This window comes from Sylvia atricapilla, chromosome 21, assembly GCF_009819655.1.
Source record: "Sylvia atricapilla isolate bSylAtr1 chromosome 21, bSylAtr1.pri, whole genome shotgun sequence".
Lineage (NCBI taxonomy): Eukaryota > Metazoa > Chordata > Aves > Passeriformes > Sylviidae > Sylvia > Sylvia atricapilla.
In genome coordinates, this window is record NC_089160.1 from 9,532,476 (window position 1) to 9,551,315 (window position 18,840).

Here is an 18,840-nt window from a genome sequence, read left to right on the forward strand (position 1 = left end):
TGCATTTTGAATGTCAGCACTTAGGAAAAAGATTTCTCTTTTCCTCTAAATAGCGACCTTGTTAAATGGAAAACTACATTCTGTTTGACTTAGCAGGTGTTTTTAATAAATAAAATGGCTGGAAACTGGTTATTAAATTATTGTTGTACAAAATAAAATTACTGCTCTACCACTAAGAAACTAGATAATTTTACTGCTTATAACAATCACCAAAGTATTTTACCAGTGTAAATGCAGAAACATGATAGATGTTTTTTTTAAAAAAATCCGTGACATGCATTGCTCAATTAGAGGGAGCTTCACCATTTTCATTGGTTTTTAAATTACTTCTATTAAAAGAAATATAATTCTACAATAGTTAATAGCAGTGCTCTCTGTTAAACTGGTACTAATATCAATCACACTTTACTACAGCCTTATCCAGAAAGAACGCCTTCATGAATAAGAAAAATCTTTCTGGAACCTGGCAGTGGTTATTAGACCATACTGAGCATGAACAGAGGGCCAGCAGGTGAGACTGGACTGAAATACCACACAGAGAGGACAGGAGAGGACAGCAGCACAGCACATCTGGGGACACAAACATGGCCAAAATGGTGGCAAGCAGGAGGATAAAAGGATGGCTCAAGAAGAACAAAACTGGAGAAATTAGACTCAAAAGAAAGTGAAGATACTAGCAGGAGCCTTGATGGAAGTGGAGATGCTTTAAAGTGCTGTTGCATGTGGCTTTTAAAAAGAAATCTTATTTTGCAAAGCAAAATGTGTCATATGCACCAAGGAGATGACCGTAAAATGAGATATGCAGCAAAAACACGGTAGCCCTCCAAGCATTGCTGAAAACAGAAAACCCTATGCATTTTACAGCCTCAACATGGTGAATATAAGTTTGGCAGAAATGCATAAATGGCATCATAAGCAATGCTACTTACTCTGGAGGCGAATGTTAGCAAGCATGGTGGCTTAATGAGGATGCTGAATATTGAATGGAAATGTCAAAATAAAAAAATTGGAATTAAAAAGAAATTTGAGAAATAACATATATGCACCATGGCATCAGAAAATGACCATAAAATGCAAAAAGGTGATGGAGTGATATGGAACAAACCTTGGAGAAATATCGCATCCTTGCTGCATAAAGGCACCCAGGGAAAACCAAAGGCTGTTAAATATTCCAAACTCATTTGGAGGGTCAGGAGGGTTCTGAGGGTCACGTGGTTCTTCAGTGTTGTCTTCCAAGTGCCACTCATAGGGGCTGAATCTGCTGACTAGGAAAAGAACCACGCTGACGCCAATGTAAGCAAAGACTATACACATCCAGATCTCATAAGCCAAAGGGTCCAGGAAAGAGAACACGCCCGGCTTAGATTTCTGAGGCTTCTTGATCATGATGGAGATGCCCAGGCTCATAAAGGGTTTGGAAAAGTCTATGACCTCTTCTCGCACCAATGTTATGGTGAGGGGGGCAACAGCTATATCTGCTCTCTGAAAAGGGAAAACAAACCCAAGTTAGTTACAAGTCAGATACAACAGAATCACACTCTAGAGTCTCAGGCTAATGAATCAGATGATAAATTACAAGAGTGAGTGAAAATAAATTCTTTGCAGGCTATTTTGCAGTCACTGAAGTTAAGGACTACATGATATTAACAGAAAATTAACAAGAAAAATTACAATCAAATCTGTGCAAGGGGCTCATGACAGCAGCAGATATTGCTATTAAGTTAAAACACATGAATAAATACTACACAAACTGGACAGTGAGATGGCAACAACACAATGTCATTTTGTAGTAATAGTCTGTAACCACCCATTTGTCTTGAAGAATTTGGACAAATTCTGTGTTTGCTATGTCTTAATTTTCTCTTTTCCATTCTTTCAGCAAGTTCTCTTGCCTTACTGATTAGTCCAGATCTTTAAAAGGAACACAGGAGAAATACTCAGTCACTGAATTTCGGCTGCACTTGGGTGCTATGACTTGCATGGTCCTTTAAAACTCCACTGCAGTAAGGGACAAAAATGGTCCTCAGGGAAACCTTAACTTATCAGTACCTAAACCACTCTGCACCTTTAAAATTAGATCTTTTCCCCCACTGGTAACTAGGCATCTCTTTCTAGTGGAAAAATAAAGCCTGATTAAGTGGAAGTTTGAATAAAAGTTAATGGGAAATGTTAGTAAGATACAATTAAAATCTGTGCCATAAAACAATTGAATATGCCTTTATGTGAATCTGATGGTGATGTAGGTGACTCTCATTACTATCTGGTTTGCTCCTCCTCCTAACTATGGGTTTGGGTTTTACATTTGATAAGCAGAACTGGCAAACGCTTCTCATGGAGCTGATCAGAGCATCGTGGGCTCAGTTCCTGCTGGTGCAGCCACCCTGGAGAACTGCTCAGGGCCAAGGGCAGTGACAGCCCTGTCAGAGGAGGATTGGCCTTCCCCATAGCTGCCTCTCTCTGCAGGGCGCGCCTCTGCACACACAGCCTCCAGGTTTGCTCCAGCCACCCAAGGAAATCTCTCAACAGTTCTCACTGTTGTGTGCAGCTACAAGGGATATGCACAAGTTCACTGCTGGAATAATCTCATAAAACCATGCCTGGGCATGGTCGGAAATCATGGCCCTGGGTGCCCCCTCTGACAGCCCCTCCTCATTGACAGTCATGGGCACTGGGACATTGCCTTTCCTCTTGAGTGGCCCTTCCCTCAAGGAGAAAACCTCGGCTGATTTGTGGTCACTTACTGCAAAAATCGAGCTGAACATGGCTTGAATATAAAAACTGAAAATGCCTCTAGATCCTGCATGTTCACTGGCTTTGCAGATGAATGTGTTCATCACCTAAGGAATGGAGACATTGGAGGGGAGGTATGGGTAGAGTGAGGTAACATGTTTGGAAGATGTTGGAACTTGCTCACTGAGGAATTCCCCCAAACACGTATTTATTTCTCTTACATCCGCTGCTTGTTGAGATCCTGTTATATACTAGGTGTGTGCAGTCAGGGGGAGATTCACACAGAATATCAGTTTTAAATGTAGTCAGAGTCCACAGCCAGCTGGAAGACTATGTACTTTGACCATGCCACTGTACTTCCTGTTGAACTAATGAGGCACTTAAAAATTAATCCTTATCAGATCAAGCCTAATGGATGAGGACCCCTGCAGAGACTCAGCAATGGCTCCATGTGAAGTGAAGCCCAGGCGGGAGGCAGTGCCTTCCTGCCAGGCACTCCTGCACATGGACTGCCAGCCTGGGAACACCCCTTAAAGGGAAGGAAAGGCTCCGGTAGGAGCATTTCACTTCTGGAGCATTTTCAGGGACTTGGAGAATTGCCAAAGTAGACATGGTGGAACTCTTCCTAAGTGCTGATGCAGCATGCAATAAGATCTGTATCTCCTTCATGCCCAGCTGAGTTCATGCAGGATGTTCCTGTGGGGGGTGATGCTGATGCTGATGCAGTGATAAATCACTTGTTAAAACCCTGACGTTACCATGTTCATATCATACAGTACGGATTTCTTTGTAAATAATTTCTAACTGCATTTTAATATTAAATGGGATACAAATACTAAATTTCTGATACATTTCAGTCTCCCTGCTTTCCTACCATCCCTACCAAAGGCATTCACTGTATTGGAAACACCAAAATCCATCCTCATCCCTTAGTGAATGTGGTAGCAAATGGTTTCTGCAGAGGGAACAAGCACGGGTTCACACACTCTTGGGAAACCAAGGCACTGAGAGTGGACCAGCTACAGTCCAATACCCAAGCCTGGCTGCTCACCACTTCCCTGAATACTAGCTGCACTAGGGAGGCTAAAAAATGGTTCTCTCTTTGCTTATTTATTTAGAGATACAGTATTTGAAATGGAGAGCTTATGGAGAGCTCTAAGCACCCTAAAGGATCATTAATAACTGCAGCACTGCTGAGAACTTCCTCCCTGTTATGGCTGCAGATAAGCAGAACCCGCACAAATTGAGCTCGATTAAAAAGAACACAACCACAAACATGCCCTTCCTCGTACAGAGCTGGAGAGGGGTTTAAAACCTCAACAACTGAGCTTTGCTAATCATTCATGACTAATGGCGTTTCAAACATCATCTCCACTGCATTTCAGCTGGGCGAGAAATGTCACGGATTCCTCTGAGGCTTGTTCTGTCTTTGCCTACCAGTGTGGGAGGGATGGATTTGGAGAGGACAGGCAGCACAAAGGCGCTGCCCACTCTGCTCAAAAATGACCCCAGGGAGCTGCAAACCTCCAGACTCTTACAGGGAGGGAGAAAAAAAATAGCAAATGGAAATAGCCTTCTACATGGAGAATGAAAAATGATAAGATGTTCTACCTCTGTAATCCAAAAGGAGGGACAGGATTCTCCTGCTTATAGACCTACTGATGACTCTCCCAAATCCAAAGCTGTGCACTGGAAACAGTGAGACGTCTGGCTATGCTCCTGCCTGCACCTGCTTTGGTGCTGCCAGAACTGAACACCTTTGCTCCAGAGTCACTTTTCAAGAAGTGAAAAGTCCAGACTGCAGTGCCTTTGTTTGCCAGGCTGCACCCCAACTCTGTGCAGACTGGAGCACAGGCCCACTGATGGACTTCTACTGGCAGCCAAACCTCTGGGAACCCCGAAAGTGCTGAATGCAGGTACAGGGACACCACAAGAGACTGGGCTGCAATGCTGACTGTCTCTGAGCACGTTTGAACACTCCTCAGTGCAGTCTGAGGTTTCCAGGTACCAGAAAAGAGTGTCAGACACAGCAACACATCACCTGTGGTTTTGGCTACTAAGAGCTACCTTTGTAAAGGCGGTGCAACGTCCCCAAGGATATTCAGGGTGTGTTGTGAGGCCAGGTCAGGGGGGCAATGTGGTTTTAACACATTAGCTCACACTTATTTAAAGCCAACAGGTCATATCTGACCAGCAACGTGCTGCATTGAAGTCATAATGTGCCCTAGATGAGCAGTGTAAAAAGGTATTAAGGTGTTAAAAGAGCAGCTGGCCCTGTCTGCCACAGTTTGTCAAAGTTAAGTCCATTTGTGATTTCTGTGGATGCCCACAGCTCATTCTGACACACTCCTGCAATTCACAGATGGAGACATAAAGGGTACATCTGCTTTTGGGGCTGTGGACATATGTATGCTGCCTCTGCCTGTGCTTGGACTCAGGTCAGCCAAAGCCCAGGACCACGGGGCTCTGTGCCAGGGCTGTGGGCTGACCCACAGCTCAGCCTGGCCAGGGAGCCCACACCTGTCCCTGTGTGCAGGACCCCAAAGCTATACCTGTGCCCAAAACCCCACCCCAGTCCCTGTGTCAGGGTCTATCTGAGCCGTGGGCTCAGCTGCCTTTGGGGACCTGCACTGGGCTCCCCCCTGCAGAATTCAGGAGTCAGGAGAAGGGACAAGCTTCACCCACCCACGGCACAGTCAGGCTCTGCCATGGACTGAGAGCCTGTGGGAGGTTTGAAGGAGAAGCAGGAACTGGACCAGCCTGCCTCTCTGCTGTGATTCAAGGGCCAGATGTGCCACCTTTAGTGTCTCTCCGTGCTGCTGGTGAGGCCAGAGCCAGCCCCACTGGAGGCTGCTCAGGGGGATGTGTGTGCAGCCCCACTGTGACAGACTGCAGAGCCTGCTGGCTCCTGGGGACTGCTGTCCTCTACACCCCTGCTGCATTCCTCTGTGCTAGTTTACAGATTGAGAGGTTTTATAAAGCCTTGTTTTAACCTGAGCAGAGTTTCAAAGGCTGTAAGGTCTGGCTGCTCTTTCCATTCCCAAAGCATTTGTAGTTACAATTAAGATCTGTGTTAAAACTACTGTCAATTAGCCTCAGTGCAGTGAAAAGCATCAGGCCGGGGAGGGATGGCTTCCCTGGCTGAACAGGGGAGGAAGAACAGCAGCCTGCTTTAAAAGGGGAAGGAGAAATAAAAGCCTACAGAAAGAGGCTGACCCCACAGAAGAGAAAAGACGTCTGTATAATGCTCAGCAGCTGGTGGGTGCACAGCCCTGAGCACAGAGCCCAGGGAGCTGCTGCTGCTCAGCCCCTGGGTCACTGCAGGACAGCACTGGCCCTGCTGCACTGATCTGCTGCTTAGATTTAAATAGTGATTCGTTCTCCTGGACTGAGAATGATTTAGCTACTTCCCTTCTGAAAGGTCCAGGAAAAAGGCTTTACCTATTTTCTATTTTTATTCTATTAGAAATTTCCACTATGCTTTGGAAATTTCTCTTAGTTTAAAAAGTAACTGTGCTTGAATGGGTATCTGCTAGGATGAGGAGTTTTATTTTGATGCCATCAGAGTGAAAGAGCAGATTTAAGGGTTTTTTTCAGCCTGAACTGACCCATTTTGATTTATGAAAAACCAAATACATTTCCTTTTATGCCAAATCTCATTATTACTATTATTATTATTAATATTACAATTATCATTACTATCACTATTACTACTATCGCTAACATTTAAACATTGCTAACAAACCACAAATCTCCGTCATTTCCTCTCCAACAAGAGTGCTGGGTTCTCCTACCTGAATCAAAGGAGGTTGGAATATCTGCTCAGGAGAATTCCCTGCCTGGGGCCGCTGCCCCTCTGCACCCAGGGCATTGTCCATTGGTGCAGCCCCGTGCAGAGCCGCAGGGAAAGGCCCAGGGCACAGCTGAGATTGTCCTTGGCCTCAGGGGCCCTGCAGCACAGGAGCCTGACGGCCCCCAGCCAGACCCGTGTGAGACAGGGAGGCAGGATTTCTAACGGGGGGCACTGTAGGGTGCAAATGGCAACGGGGAACTCCTGGGACTGCTCCCGTTGGCCCAGCTAATGCCGACCTCCAGTGAGTGTTGCACTGGAGCCAGGGCGGTGCCACCCTGCAGCCCTGCAGCTCTGGTGCAGCTCCAGTGCAGCTCGGTGCAGACTGGAGTGCAGTGCTCCTTCCCACCAGTGCAGTGTCTGGGGGCTGCCTTTTCTCCCTGCTCTAATGCATTCCATTAGAAGAATAGTAACAATGAACTGGCACAACCCAAACATCCCGTACAGCTAATTGGGCTTTTAGCATTAAAATGACAAGCCGTGCATTTCCTACGCCTGTCCTAAGAGCAAGTTTAGAAAGGAGTTGCATGCCTGGGGCCATGCAAGAAAGGGCTCAGTATTCCAAAAGCTGCCTGAGACACTCCAGCAGTGCCGGGGGGTGGCTGCTGGGTCAGGAATGTGCTGTATTTGACAAATGACTAGTCACTGGTTATCGCTTGACACAAATGCAATCTAAAGGATTGTGTTTCTGCCACAGCTCAGCTCAGCTGCGGGATAACTGCTACCAAAAGCAATCAGGCCCCTTTTATCCCACCAAGTCTATCTTCCATAGGTGCTAACAAAGGTACTTAAAATCTAATCTGCCTCTTGTCTTCCCAAAATGGAATCCAGAGGAGCCAAATTTGAGTAATTTTGCTGACAAGATTCACAGGGGCATTACGGTAACACAGTTTTAGTTCCCTTAATAGAGTTTTAAGCCCGTGAGAGATAAAGGAAAGTCAGCACGTAAATGAGGTGCTTGCTCCAAATAATTAGCACTTCTGGAGTACTTCTCATCTTCAAAGGCTCAGTGAACACCCTTGTGAGTGCGGTACACAGCCCCCCCTCAGCGCACGGAGAAAGGGCCGAGGGTATTTCACAGTGTTTGCCAACAGAGCTGGGCAAAGGTCTGGAGGGCTGCTGAGGTTTGTACTCGGAGCTCAGGGGCTGCTAGCCCCGCTCACACAAAGCCGGGAGGATTTCCAGGCAGCCGGCGAGCGCAGCCCGGCTGGGCGCTCTGCGGGGCTGGCTCAGCAGCACGGGGCTGGAAGCATTAACCCGGGTCTGCACTCAAACCTCACGGGACACATCTGACCTTTGAATAATTGAGCATTGCAGTGGAGAGGCTTCACTAACAGAGCTCACAGCACGAGCAGAGGAACTGCTGGGGGTCAGGGAGGGAAACATTCCTCAATTTTTCATTAACGAGAAAACACGGATGAAAACTTGTGCTCAGAATACAAAGGAACTGACCTTTTTGCAGGTCATGAATGAAATGAGAATGGTGGGGTGGTTTTGGGGTTGCTTTAAGGAATGGTCTGTTTAGGGCTAAGTCTGATGCTAAGGAGGCAGAGCTCCCTGAGTTAGGCTGGTCCCAAGGGGCTGTGGAAAAAGCAGCTGCAGCCAACCTGCACATAACACATTGGTTTGGGTTGGAAAGGACCTTTAAAGATCATCTAGCTCAACCTCCCTTCACTAAGCATCAGGGTGTTCAGAGCCCTGGCCAGCCTGACCTTCAGTGTTTCCAAGGATGGGGCATCCACTGCTTCTCTGGACAACCTGGGCCAGGTCCTCAGCACCCTCACAATGAAGAATTTCTTCCTAATATCTAATCTGAATCAACCTTCTTTCAGTTCAAAGCCATTTCCCTTGTCTTATCACTACGTGACCCTCTAAAACATCTCTCTCCATCTGACTTGCAGCCCCTTTAGGTACTGGAAGGTGTTCTAAGGTCTCTTTGGAACCTTCACTTCGCCAGGCTGAGTCTCAGCTCTCTGAGCCTTTGCTCACAGGGCAGCTGCTCCAGCCCTCAGAGCATGTTTGAGGCCCTGGATGCAGGTGGATCTTGTGTGGCACAGCAGCTGCACAGCCTGACCTCACTGCTCCAGACACAAAAGCTGGAGCCACACCACCCACATCACACCTTTCCTCCCCTCTGCAAGGCAGTCCCTGTGCTCTGACTGTTGCCAGCCATCTCAGGTTCTCTTTTGCCATGCCTTCCCCACATGGTATGGTTATTTTTGAAGTGAATGAAGGAGTTTCATTGCTTGTCACTTGCAAGTACATCAAAAGGACCAAATTACAGCTGATACTCTTGATATTTCCTGAACCACACACAGAGCAACTGAGGGTAGAGGTTTCCAGTGCAATGTAATTTGCTTGAACTAAACTAAACCTTTGCTTCAGAGGTTCTCCATGGACTTGTGTTCTCTGAGAGAGCGAACATCAGTTTCCCAAATTGTACAACTGAGGCAGGGGGAGTTCAGAGGATTTGCATAATGTGAAATCTCAAAGCAACAGGGAAGCAAAGAAGAAATCCAAGGGTCCAGAACACTGTTTACTTCCTGTAATCAGCAGATTTCCCTCCCTGCCACAATACAATACAACAAAACCATTATTATTTCTATAAAACATTTTCAAGTTGAACAGGCTACCAACTACACAATGAGGCATAAGGACTGACTGCTCCAGAGTAAGAAAACTTGTGAAAACCAAGCAATTACTCAAAAAAGACTGATTCATTTGGAAATAATTATCTCACCAAACATTTTGCAAGAATGATGATGCATAATCCCAATGAAATTTTGAGGTGACTTTTAGAAATTACACTCAGCCACAGAACAAAAGGAAGCAATTGAAATATGGGCTTCTGCTCAGATATTTTTAATAAAGGAAAGCTTGTTAAAAATAAACTGCAAAAAAGATTTGGGCGGAATCACAAATCATCTCATTAGCATTTGAGAAAAAAAAGGATGAAATATCAGCTTGAGAAGTCTTTTCTGCAAAGCCAATTTTCTCCCCCTTCCATCTGGTTTATCTGTATTCCAAAATTCTCATTTTCAAAGAAGTTTCTAAAATGGCAGTTCCAAACTGTTTTTGTTCTTACTAAACAAAGTGATGTACACCCAATATAGAAATATAAAGAGGAATGCAATGAATTAGCTTTTTTTTTTTTTTTTTTTTTTTTTTTTTTTTTTTTTTTTTTGTCTGACAGTTGATTTTTGAAGCCAAACCCAGGGCTTAAAGAGAAAAACAATGTGGGTGATTTCACACCTGCATTGCCTCTTACCCTGAAAAGCAACATGGAGTTAAATGGGTCTGGTCAAACACAAACCAGGATCAGTGACCCAGCAAGGCTCAGTATCCCAGATCAGACCTTCAGTGAGTGGGACATCCCTAGCACTTCAGAGACTGGTACAGAAAAAGGAGATCAGGCAAATGAAGAAGCAGCATATGAAGAGCAAACTGGAAATTCTGCTATAAACAAGAATTTGAAGTTTGCCCAATGCTACTTCTTGACATTTTGGGGACTTCAGTTTGGAGAACAGCAGTAAGAAAAGCGACACTTTCCTGCAATGAAACAATTAGAAAAGCAGACTATAGAAGTGGCAATACAAAGAAATATCTAGAATTTTAAAGGTAGTATTTAAACAGATGATCTTTATTTTGCAGTCTATTAACTTCGAACATAATTTTTTATAAAGAACATGAAAATGAATGTTAAGAGAAACTTACCCCATAGACCAGTTCACCCACCATGCCATTCCATATCTTAGTCTCAGGGTCCCTAGCTCCATATTTCCCATCTCCAACAATTGACAGTTTGTATTTTATTCCAACATGTTTTGCTATTTCAGAAGCTAAGTCTACACAATATCCTTCATATCTCTCATTCCCTTCTAGTTGTTCATGGTTTTTCTTATACATTACATATGGTGATTCCTTTGAAACAAAAGTAAAGATCAAAAGTCTATGAATGTAAAATACAGCTGTAAACCACACAAAATGAGAGCTGTTATTATCCTTTATATTACTGGCAAGTATTTACATTATTTTCTGCTTTGGTACAGAAATTAGAATGACACACTTCTGCAGTATAAAAATCCTTGGCTGATCCTACAGCCACACATAGTATTGATTGTATTCCTAGTAAGAACCCATTGAAGACAACAGGACTTTTGAACAGTTACACTTCTGTTTGCATAATTAGGCCTGATTAGACAGACAAGTAGCATCACTGTAGCAGTAATTCAAGTTTTAGCATTTAAAGACTGACATATCCAACACCTGTACCATCACCACAATTTCCTGAGGCCCCAGTGGCCAAGAATGGGGCTCTGATGGAGAGATATTTTCAAAGCAGCCTAAGGGAAGCTGGGTTGAAATCCTCAGCAGCATGTTTTGTCACTGAATTCCCTTAGCCTTCTTGGAAAATTCTAGTTGAAATGCTGATTATATCTCACAAAATCCATAGGAGTATAAAATAGCATGCTTCAGGAAGGATCATAAAATGACTGATGCTTAGCAGTAAAAAGCACAGAAGTCACAAGGAATGCTGCACTGAGCAGGTCTGTAGAGGCGCTGGGACTGACACAGGTGCTGCTGCTCGTGACACACAGGAAGAGCTTTGCTCCTTTGGAATTGCACAGGTAAAGGCTGCTTTTCACCCAGTGCTAGAGCAGTTCCAGTTCTCTACAGGCGTCACTTTGCCACCCTCACTCAGTCCACAGGGGCTGGGTTTACAGGACCTGCACCTGAGTGAGGGGTGCAAGATTTGACTCTAGAGCAGAAAGGCCAATCTCTGTGCTCATTTACACACATGCAGAATAACTTCACTCCCATGAGGCATCTCATTGAGTTCAAGTGTCTGGGAAGCAGCAAAGCCCAACGGTGAGCCCAGTGAGCTCCTCCTGGGAGCAGATTTACTGACAGATGTAAGTTAGCAGGGTCAAGCCCTCAGAACATCTCTGGAAGATACTGAACTTTCCAGCCACTTGAATTCACACAGTATTCAACATCTGCCTCCTGCCAAGGTGTCTACCACACCTCAGGAGTCATGTGCCTTGTTTCCTAAACACAAACACAACAAGAACATCAAACTTACCAAGATGGTAGTGACTACTATAGTTCTGTTCTCCACAGATGAAGTGTCATTAGAGGGCAGCTGATCTAATGCTGGCACATATCTTTCATATTCATTCCAATAACCAGCCTATAAAAATGGAGATTGTTACCTCACTACATGCCTTTACAAGGACTCTGCTACATGAACTTGTAAGAGCAACATCAAAACCTGTGGCTTTGTAAATTTTCTCATTCCCTGCTTTTGTCATTAAGGGACTACATTAGCTTTACATCCATTTCTTTAAAGAAACAATGTTCTCAATCCCAAAAGCAAATCAGCACAAAGCAAATCTAAATGAAAATACATAAAAATTTCTTCCTATCTCAATTCACATCAGTACGGTGCCTGTGGAAAAAATTCCCATATATCCACAGCATAAGAGCATAGTACAGACAAGAAAATAAACTGCACAGCATTCTGAGTAAAATTCTCTGATTTTGTGATTTTTATCCAATACATTCCCTGCAGACCTGAGCTGGCTTTAGAGCAGATGCACAGACCTTGTTGGCAATGCAGGCACATTATCTGCAGTGTGGAACACAAAACCCTCTGTGAGCATGAGGTGACTTTATCAGCTGCCTGGTGCTGACCTTTGCCTGCATCACCAGGCTTCAACAATAGTTTTTGTATATGTGCACAACACAGAAATGACACTGTTCTCTGCACTGTACACCTCCCTGAGGGGCTGGGCCACCTTTAGAGGTATTTGGTTATCAGGATTTGTGCAGAAATGTTTAAGGAGTCTCAGTGGTGATCAAGCACGTTAAGAACCCATCTCCGGGTGAAACCAGGGGATTTAAGAGACTCACCCACACAGACTCTTCTCTCAGAACTTTTGTGACCCTGTCTATGTAATTATGCTTGAACATCTGCCTTAAACTTCTTTTATAACACTGATCGAAGCAACTATCCCACTTAGAATCTATACTTTATTTAGGAGACAAGAGAATTAATATGAAATTCTAATTAGAACCAAACTTATTTTCAGTTGATTTCAAAAGGTTTCACTGGTTCCAGCTTCACTATGGCTCCAAAGCCCAATATGGAGAGGGAGGGAAAGATGGAGAGGAATTTATATGATAGGACTAAACAGGACCATGGCAGCAGGTATTCTGCTTGGCAGTGAAAAAGCTCCAGAAGGATTTTAAGGGAAAAAGTTGTGTTTGAAGTTGACATGGAAACCAGTGAAGGTGTTAAGCAGGGTGAGTGGTTTAGCCCAGTGACTGAACATAACAAGGTTCCTGGGACAGGGAAGACAGCATGAAAAGGGCACTCCTCAGGACCCTGTCATTACACTGCATCTCTGGAATTTTTGAATTTCATTGGTTTGTTGGAATAAATATTTGTGAAGATGTGAAATCTGGATCCATGTCCTGAAACTCACCTTCCGTGACCCAGCAGCTTTCATTTCATACACATCAATTGTGTAATTTGTTCTCCGCCCATAGGTGTCAAATTGGATGTTCCCTGTCATTCCTTGAACTTGCACCTCGAGGGAATGAACAGAAAAATATTTTAATAAAAGATTCACTTCATTTTTTATCTATGCTTCTGACATAGCTGGTTTTACTGCTCAACACAAACCCCAATCCCCATTCTCTGAGGTCCAGCTGTATTTTTTAGCACTCAGCTGGTGACTCACTGCCAGGGTGAGCTGCATGTAAGTGAAATTAGCCCTGCATATATGTTAAATATAAGAAAGACTGATTCTGATGCTTGGGGTCACTGGTACAGAGTGAAGCATCAGCAAGGCACAAGCAACAATTAGTGCAGTTAAACCCCTCACGATCTGACAGAGAGTGATCTGCAGCACAGACTAGAATGGCAAATCACTGCTCATTCTGGGAAGTGCTTTATTTGAACAGTCTCAGTGCAGGAGAAAGGAGCAAATGTCTTCCCTGAATGAGCACAGACAATTGTCTCCACTGCTTATGGAGTTTTGGTCTCAGCCAGGATGGATGGGTGTACAGACGGTAAATCATTATCATTACCTACTCACATGAATCATCTGAAGGGGAAGTATAAAGTACTTTGTCTCAAAAAAAACCCTTTCTTATTTCCCTGTATGAAAGAAGGAGGTATTTTTATCACTTATCAACACCGACAAGCTGTCATCTCAGGCAGAAAAGGTAACTCAAACTTCAGTAGGGGCAAATTAGCTTTAATATTTAGCAAAACCTGTAGAAGTTACAGGGAGAGGTGATGCTAGACCAGCCAAAGGCAGTCCAGGGCTGGTGACTGATCTGCTGTTCACTGTTCAGAGATGACATGCCAGGCTATATAAAACAAAAATTCCTTGGACTCCAAATTACCCGGTGAGCCAAATTCACACTGACACATGGGGAGTTTCTTTTTATCAGTAAGTGGATTTGAACCTCCTTTGAAATATCACTACGGGGGCTGGAGGAAATCTGAGGCATTCCTGTCAAGCACTACAACAGCATTGCTGCTGCTGCTCCTTAGCTGCTCCCTGTGCCCTTACCATTTTGAGCGCTCTCTCTATATCGATGCCCTGGCTCCAGGGCACGGCAGGGTTGGCCAGGCAGTCCCCAGCACTGCCCCTCCTGGACACATCCACCCGCTGCCGCCGCAGGTACCGGAACGCCTCCGCGATCACCAGCACGGCGTCGTGGGTCAGGGCAGACGTGTACTGCAAAACAAGGGCACACACTGCGACTTCACCCCTGCCCCAGCTCTGACACGTCAAGTCCTCTTTGTTAGAACAGAAGAATCCTGCTCGCAGACCCTTTGCTTGCTCTCTGGCTTGCAGCTGGTGCTTTGTAACAATTCCATCTATTCCAATTAACAAATTAAAAGTATTTTCATTCTGTACAGCAGCAAAATAACAATACCAGTTCATAGTTGCAAAAATTTCAATTTAATTGGAAATTTGCTCATCTAGATGAGCTTACTACAAAATTCTGCAATTCCATGCTGGATGATACTGATACTGAAGGAAAGCTCATATTTGAGTTTTTGCTTTAGGTATTTGTTTTGATTTTAGTAGGATTGGCAAGAGAGTTTTGACTTGAAGTTAACATAAATCATTTCTGTTTGGATCACAATCCTGATTAGGAAGCATCTGTGGCAAGGAATAGATAAGATTACTTTCCTCAGAAAACAGCTATACAAGCAAATAATCACAAAATAAACTTCAGCCATTACATCACCTTGGTAATTCCCCATCTGCCTTCCCCTACTCCATGATAAATCTGCAGAGGGTGGTAAGCTCTGTGTTGCAGCAGCTCTTGAAGAAAACCCCCAGAAAACTTAACTTACGTGTTCCTGTTGCTGTCCACTTCATTCACTGCTCATCACACATTATCTGATGACACTCCCCAATGCTACAAATTTAGCATCACCTAGCAAATGTCATCAGAGTTTTTTTGTTGTATTTTTTCCATGTGTATCTGTGGTCTGAAAGTTCTTCCTTCCTAGAGTGTCCTGGGCTTTGTGTATGGCATCCCTGGGTTCCACTGGCACCACAGCACTCCTGCAATTTCAGGGTCTGTGTAGAGCAGACCCTCCCAGCATGGACCTACTGGGAGCAATTGAGGGTGCTTGGTCTGTAAGAGCAGATTTCAAGTCTCCTGTAAGTGATGCTCAATAGCTCCCCATCATTTGTAAGAAAATGAAGGAAGCAATGAAGAGTGGAAAGTGCACCTGCCCTTCTTTTGGCTGTCTGTGGTCCCATTGAGATCCTGCCTACTGAGGGACCTCGTGCTGGAGCTCAGGCCACAAGACCTGCTGCCCATGTGCAAGTTAGAAAGGCAGAAATCCAAGCTTCAGCTGCTTGTTGAGCTAATCTCTCTGTGGATAAGATTTATTATATTCAGAAATTAATACTATCCTGTAGGGCATGATAGCACAGTTGGAGGTTCTGCATTTCTTAAAAGTGAGTATTATTTTACTTCAGGTTCTTCAGTTTGGTATCAGGCCACAGGAATTCTGCACAGAATAAGGCGTGTCTGCATGTGCAGAGCAAGAGAATTGTGTCTGACAAAAAAGAGTGCAAAGGCAAGTTACAGAGCTATAGACATTTCACTGAGCTTTAAACAACAGCAGCTTCCAACCTCACTGGAGTGGCCAGTGGTTCCTGCTCTGACTGCAGAGCACAGGCTCTGATCTTGCCCACCTTCACCTCTCCCTGGGACGCCTTGCAATAGTCACTCTCTCCTATTTTAGAAACTCAACAAGGGTTATACATCACAATCCACACAATAATACAGAACTGGACAGCAGTTTTAAGGTATTTGTTCCCATAATAAAAAAAAGTCTTGTAATAGCTGTCCAATCTAGCACTACATAAAACTCACACATTGATAATTTTTTCAGCAGACTGCGTCAATTGTCAGTAACCTTAATGCAGTTCCTTCCAAGTCATGCCAAGAGAGCTATCTAATTTTCTACTTTATTTGAATTCTACTTATAAATGCATGAGCATGCAAAGAGAAAAAAGAGAGAAAGAAGGGGAAGGCTGATAAAATACTGAATAAATTAAACATCAGGACTTTAATCTCTAGGCAATTTTATTTCCTAATCAAAAATATTGTACATCAATTTTTAAGTATGCTTTTTGTCTGATTGACAAATACTGTGCACATTTCTATAATGAGTTGTACATTTGTGGAAAGGTAATGTAATCTTTGTGTTTCTACCGTATACTTAAGGTTCTTTTTTAAGGAGGAAGAATAATTTTTTCCTCAAGGTAAATTGCTTTCAAGTGGAATAAAATCATCTCAGGTTAACTTTGTATATTTCAGAGCTTTTAAGATTAGTATGATACTTATCTTCACTTCTGCATCACTGCTAGAAAGCTTTAGAAAGCAGGACTAAATCCTAATCCACAGGCAACAATACACTAATCTGTTTTTTGTGGGCTTCTATTTGCCTTTCTTGGCTTCCTCTGAAATGCCAGCAAGGCTATGGGATGTTGTGGGATTAAGGAAATTTTCCTCTCTTACAGAAATTCCGCAATCCCAGGGATGGAGAAAAATCTCTCCAAATGGCACCATCTAAAACCCAACCTAACTAGCCCCATATCCAGCCCAAGACTACCTCCAGAGGTTAGGAGTTTTTTTATGTCCACTGGATTTGCAAGACCAAGCCTTTGCTTCTGAGGAACTCCCACCACAGCGGGCACTTGTCTGTAACAGCCTCTGCCTCCTTCTGGAAGGGCAGAGAATGTTGTGGGATATTCTCACCAGGACCTGTACCATACTCATGCACATATCTGAGGTTAAAAACTCCCAAAGCATTGTTAAAAGCGTATCAGGTCCATCACTGACAGGTTAAAATTAGTACCTTTAATGGTGAGTTTTTGGCTTCAGGGAATTCCCTTTCATCAAGCCTCATCCAGCGCTGCAGAAACTGTTGAACCATTGGGTTTTCATTATTAACAATCTGGAATCCAGTAATGTTGGCACCTCCGTGCATAACTCTCTCCAGAACAATGTCTGTGAAACCCTGGGAGGACACAGGTAGGAAAGAAATAATCATTGCCATGCAAAGCCACTTTCCTGTGGCTCAGTTTTACCTGCTGCAAGTGCAGCACAAAAGACACCATGTAATGTCCTTCCTGTTAGCTGAAAATATTCTACCAAGCAGAAAAGTACTATCACAATTAGGATTTTGATAGTGGCATAGAATAGAATTTAAAACACCTTCTTGTTCTTTGCAGTAGAAACCTTCCTTTTTGGGTTGTGGCAATGTGGTGGGTAACATTTTGCTGGTCAGAAAGAAAACAGCAGGGAAACTTGAAGTACCATTTCCTCTTTTGTCCTGATCATGGTGAAAACTGGCCAAGGACCTCAAATCCCATTTGTGCAGCAAAGTGAACACAAAGGTTCAGGGTGGGAAGAAACCCACTCAATCTCTTGCCAGGCAGTTCTCCAACACAGCATCACTCAGCAAGTCACGTGCAGGCAGAACAGGACGATTCCCTCCCACTCTGTTGTTATTTATACCCGAGGCAGTAAATTGGAGTCTTTTTGATTAGTATGACTTGATTGCAGTCATGTTTATCTGAATGTCAATGGTTACACATACTAAAAGGCAACCCAGAATAAGAACCTCTGTATTTCTATGCACGAGCTAATCAGTGAGATCATGACTGCTTCTTAAAATGCAAAATGATGCATCCTAAAGTCATACAGTACTTATACTAAATAAGGATATTTAGAAATTTGTCTTTTCTGCTTTAATCACACCAGAACATGGATACAGAGAATCTTGGAGTAATCAGGATTGCCAACTAGAAAGTGAGAGTTTTGGAAAAACTCATCTTTTTCTAATCGCGGTAGACACAGAACCTAAAAATGAGCCTTCCTGCAGGTTTAATTACAAGACAAGACTTTTTATAAAGAACTTAAGTAGATGGTGTTTCAAAAGCATCACAAACATCCTTGAAAGTGAATCCTACGCTCCAGAAGAAGCTCTGATACAGATAGAAATATACAGTCTCCTCCTGGTACGTCAGCGCATACACAGGCCAAACCCTACACTCTGAAATACAAAAGAAAAGCTGAACAGCCTTGGTGGTTTACTTGATAGAATTGTTCTCACTCGCAGCTTTTTACCACTTATCTAGAAATATGCTACAATTATTTTTCCTGGAGTGCTTAAATTCAAAATGCGTTATATAGAGAATTACAGTCACAAGTGTCTAATTTATGAGCATAGAAATTACTGGAAAATATATAATTAAATTATTACTTTGAAATTAGCAGAGGACATGACATTTTCTGACAAAAGAAACTGAGTACAGATGACATACCAGTTACAGTATTTACTGAAGTAATTTCTCAAAATCCAAGTACTCATCCATGCATTTCTATTTCCTGATTAAAGTTTCCACAACCTGAACAGAATTTTTTACCCTCTAAAATGCAGCCATAGTTTCCAGGAAGAAAAGTTCTTACCAGGTTAGCTAGCATGTAGTGATAGCCTCTAGAATGTTTGCCAAGGATTACAACCTGTGTGGAGAAAAATATTACATATTACTGGGCTGTAAGAAGATGACTCCTAGCTAGTGGAAAAGAGACAGAGAATGAACATTTTGACAGTCTTCCATGTTCAATCCATGGGCACCACGAGTATTGCAGATCTGTGGCATTACAGACAGGATGCAGTTATTTGTGTTTATCAGACACATGGG

General features: G+C 43.4%; 1 protein-coding gene across 5 annotated transcripts in view; it reads right to left on the reverse strand.

The window, feature by feature from the left end:
- GRIA3 (glutamate ionotropic receptor AMPA type subunit 3) overlaps positions 1 to 18,840 on the reverse strand; it is a 127,013-nt gene that overhangs the window by 37,555 nt on the left and 70,618 nt on the right. For 4 of the 5 annotated variants that reach the window (XR_010745167.1, XM_066333741.1, XM_066333740.1 and 1 more), the window contains exons 5-11: positions 18,605 to 18,658; positions 16,989 to 17,150; positions 14,167 to 14,334; positions 13,069 to 13,173; positions 11,664 to 11,771; positions 10,295 to 10,501; positions 1,106 to 1,482 (exon numbers count right to left, since the gene is read on the reverse strand). Coding sequence is in view for 4 of the 5 variants with exons in the window: in XM_066333741.1 (XP_066189838.1) it covers positions 1,106 to 1,482; positions 10,295 to 10,501; positions 11,664 to 11,771; positions 13,069 to 13,173; positions 14,167 to 14,334; positions 16,989 to 17,150; positions 18,605 to 18,658 (1,181 nt within the window). In the remaining variant the exon portion in view is untranslated. Of the gene's footprint in view, positions 1 to 1,105; positions 1,483 to 10,294; positions 10,502 to 11,144; positions 11,314 to 11,663; positions 11,772 to 13,068; positions 13,174 to 14,166; positions 14,335 to 16,988; positions 17,151 to 18,604; positions 18,659 to 18,840 lie in introns of those variants that run through there. The other variant, XM_066333743.1, reaches the window with a different exon arrangement.